The 3515-nt window shown below is 34.3% G+C and overlaps 1 protein-coding gene across 1 annotated transcript; it reads left to right on the top strand.

The window, feature by feature from the left end:
• On the top strand, nt 1–2744 carry LOC111289254 (beta-glucosidase 44-like). Its single transcript, XM_022880134.2, has 11 exons — nt 1–229; nt 331–389; nt 511–586; nt 675–746; nt 869–956; nt 1056–1308; nt 1405–1520; nt 1779–1996; nt 2090–2121; nt 2192–2294; nt 2377–2744. Exons 1-11 carry the CDS (start codon nt 1–3, stop codon nt 2652–2654), a joined length of 1524 nt encoding a protein of 507 aa, XP_022735869.2. The 3' UTR covers nt 2655–2744.
• The last annotated feature ends 771 nt before the right edge of the window (nt 2745–3515 follow it).

The following is a 3515-nucleotide window of genomic DNA, read 5'->3' on the forward strand; positions in this document are numbered from 1 at the left end:
ATGAAGAGTTTAGTAATCTTATTGTTGTTGTTAATTGCTGTTTTTAGTATTGTTCCACATGCAAATGCTAGTGCATGGCAGCCCCGATTTGACACTGGAGGCTTAAGCAGAGATATCTTTCCAAAAGGTTTTGTGTTTGGAACTGCCGCATCTGCATATCAAGTTGAAGGAATGGCTAGCAAAGACGGCAGAGGACCTAGCATATGGGATGTTTTTGTTAAAGTTCCAGGTTAAATCAAATGATTTTAATTTTAATTTTTACTTTTTTTTAAATGTTAATTTTTTTAAAATGTAAAATTTTAAAAGGATATGATTTCATATATGTAACAGGAAATATTAAAAATAATGCTACTGGTGAAGTTTCCATTGATCAATATAATCACTACAAGGTATGATTTCTTATTAATGCAAAGGCTTGGAATTTTTATTTCATTTTTATTTCTTATTAATACAAAAGCTTATAGATTTAAATTAGTCGGGCTTATTTCTTTACTCTTTTTCCGTTTGCAGGAAGATGTTAATTTGATGCAAATGATGAACTTTGATGCCTACCGATTTTCGATCTCATGGCCGAGAATTTTTCCAAGTACATTTACCATCTTCCTTGATTATAAAATTGGCATACACATTTCACTTTTTGATTAATTAATGCTTATATTCATACCTTTATGTAGATGGCACAGGGGAGGTAAACTGGAAAGGAGTTGCCTACTATAATAGATTGATAAACTACATGCTTGAGAAAGGTATATATATTAATTTCAATGTATAAAATACTGAAATTTTGGACCGGGTATATGACATATTGCAGTATTCTAGATATATTTTTGTAACTGGATGAAATATGTTAACTTTGTTATCCATGTAGGAATCACCCCACATGCGAATTTGTACCACTACGATCTGCCAGTTGCACTTCAGGAGAGATATGGAGGTTTTCTGAGTAAACAAATTGTGTAAGTTGAGAGATAACCTCTTTTTTCAGAGGGAGAAACCATTAACTTAGAAAATTAACTAAATTGTAAAATTAATTTACTATGATATGAATCTTGCAGCAAAGATTATGCTGATTATGCAGAATTCTGTTTCAAGACATTTGGTGATAGAGTAAAGAATTGGTGGACATTCAATGAACCGAAAGTGATTGCTTCTCTTGGATTTGACAATGGCATTAATCCTCCAAATAGATGTTCAAAGGAATTTGGAAATTGTACGGAAGGGAACTCAGCAACCGAGCCTTATATTGCAGCACATCATTTGATTTTAAGTCATGCTGAAGCTTCCAAAAGATATCGTGAAAAATATAAAGTAATGATTATTTTGGAGATTCTCTCAGTCAATTGATTTCTAATCTTGATATATAATCTAATATCTTATTTTAATGATTTTAATGTGCCTTTTCAGGCTGAACAGAAGGGAAGAGTTGGTGTCTTCGCGGACTTTGTTTGGTATGAACCTCTAACAAAATCAAAGGCAGATAAGTATGCAGCACAAAGAGCAAGAGACTTCCATATTGGATGGTATAAATCTCTGAATACATACTGACAATGTACAATGTAGTCATCTATGTTTTCATTGTTCAATTAAATAGAATAAATGAAACATTAGGCATCCAGGGCCCCAAAATAGCAAGCTGTCCTATGTTCTCGGATTTCATTATTTTGAAGTATTTTTTCCTGGCACATATCTGGTCCTTATGACTTATTGAAATATATAAAAAAAATGGAACTTATCAGTACTCATTTAAGGAGGGAATTATTGTCAAATTTATTTTGCAGGTTTTTGCACCCTTTTGTATATGGAGAATATCCAAGAACAATGCAAAAAATCGTAGGAGAAAGGCTTCCAAAGTTCAGCAAAAGTGAACTGGAGATTGTGAAAAACTCTTTTGATGTTCTTGGTCTCAACCACTACACTTGTTACTACATATATGACGCACACCAGCCAAAGACAAATGTGACTGGTTACCAACATGATTGGAATGTTGGGTATGCTTGTAAGTCATCCATCTTTTCCTACTTCATTTACCCAAAAATTTTTCTAATTGTTTTGATGATATAAACATACCTGTTTGTGTTCACTCTAACAGATGAACGTAATGGTGTGCCAATCGGTCGTCAGGTAATCTTTGTGCTTTCCACGTCTTTGCTTCTTAAGCCGTGTTAACACTAATGCACCAAAAAAATTGCAGGCTCACTCTCCATGGATTTATGAAGTTCCATCGGGCATTTACAATGTTGTCACATATGTTAAAGAGCGTTATGGAAACCCCGAAATAATTCTCTCAGAGAATGGTAAAATTGAAGTTTTATTTTCCACTGTTTGATCTTTGTAAACCACGCAAAGTTGTTCATTTGTTTGGTTGATTAATTGCAGGAATGGATGACCCTGGCAATGTTCCATTTCCTGAAGCTTTGTTTGATACAAATAGAGTGAACTACTATACAACCTACTTGAAGGAATTGAAGAGAGCTATGGATGATGGAGCCAATGTCACCGGCTACTTTGCTTGGTCAATGCTTGACAACTTTGAATGGTTGTTAGGTTATACCTCAAGATTTGGCTTGATTTATGTTGATTACAATGATCTCAAGAGATACCCAAAGATGTCAGCATATTGGTTCAGGCAGATGCTTCAAAGAAAAATAGCTTAGGTTTATTTCTTAGGTTATTAGGCTTTTTTATGTTTCTTAGTGCTTTTGTTTTTAGTTCTTCTGGTGTTCACAACTTCTTAATTTCATATTCTAGAGTTTCAATAATAAAATTATTGTGAGCCAAATTATTGCTGAAGCGTATGGGTTTTTTTCTTCCTTCTTCCTCTTCTCTTTTTTGTTGCCACATTGCGTAGCTATATGGTTTGATCAGCTTTTTCCATTGCAATTGAAGAACATAGCTCACCCCTTTTATCTAATGTTCATCTTTGTTTCAAAAATCGTGGCTTGAACTCATTGAGATTTTGTAAACAAGAATTCTTGTACCAAGGATACAAGGGTAATCGCAAGTACATAAACTGATGACTTTGACAAAATTATCCGCAAGGAGAAAACAATTTTAACTAATTATTAGTATTACGTACCTCCTTGAGAGTGAGGGCAAGAGTTCTGCAACTGAACTTTTCAAGGCGATCATGAGTCTTTCTTGCACAATCAACCGCATCGATCTGCATAAACGGTGGCATATCAACTGAACACCACAATTTGCAAGAGTATCAGTCAGCTCTATTGGTGAACCACAAAAGGATATCTTTCTACAAGCTGAAGAATTCTTCATATAATGATGCCCTTCAAGTAGATTCTTCACTTCTTTCTCCTCCATCGTCGAAATTATTTTCTTGCTATCAAGCACTGATATTTGAAATGTTGTTCTTTCTTTTTATCCAAATCCTTTGATGTTTTCCTGACCTTCTCTTTTAATGATTCTTTAGCTGTTTTATGAGGCAGGTAGTTTGCTTTGATAAGTGAAAACCATGAGGAATCAGCATCAGCTGACAATGTCTGGCCTTGGCTTGTAAATGA

Source organism: Durio zibethinus, chromosome 17, assembly GCF_047325235.1.
Source record: "Durio zibethinus cultivar Kanyao isolate XHJ-2024 chromosome 17, ASM4732523v1, whole genome shotgun sequence".
In the NCBI taxonomy this organism is placed as follows: Eukaryota; Viridiplantae; Streptophyta; class Magnoliopsida; order Malvales; family Malvaceae; genus Durio; species Durio zibethinus.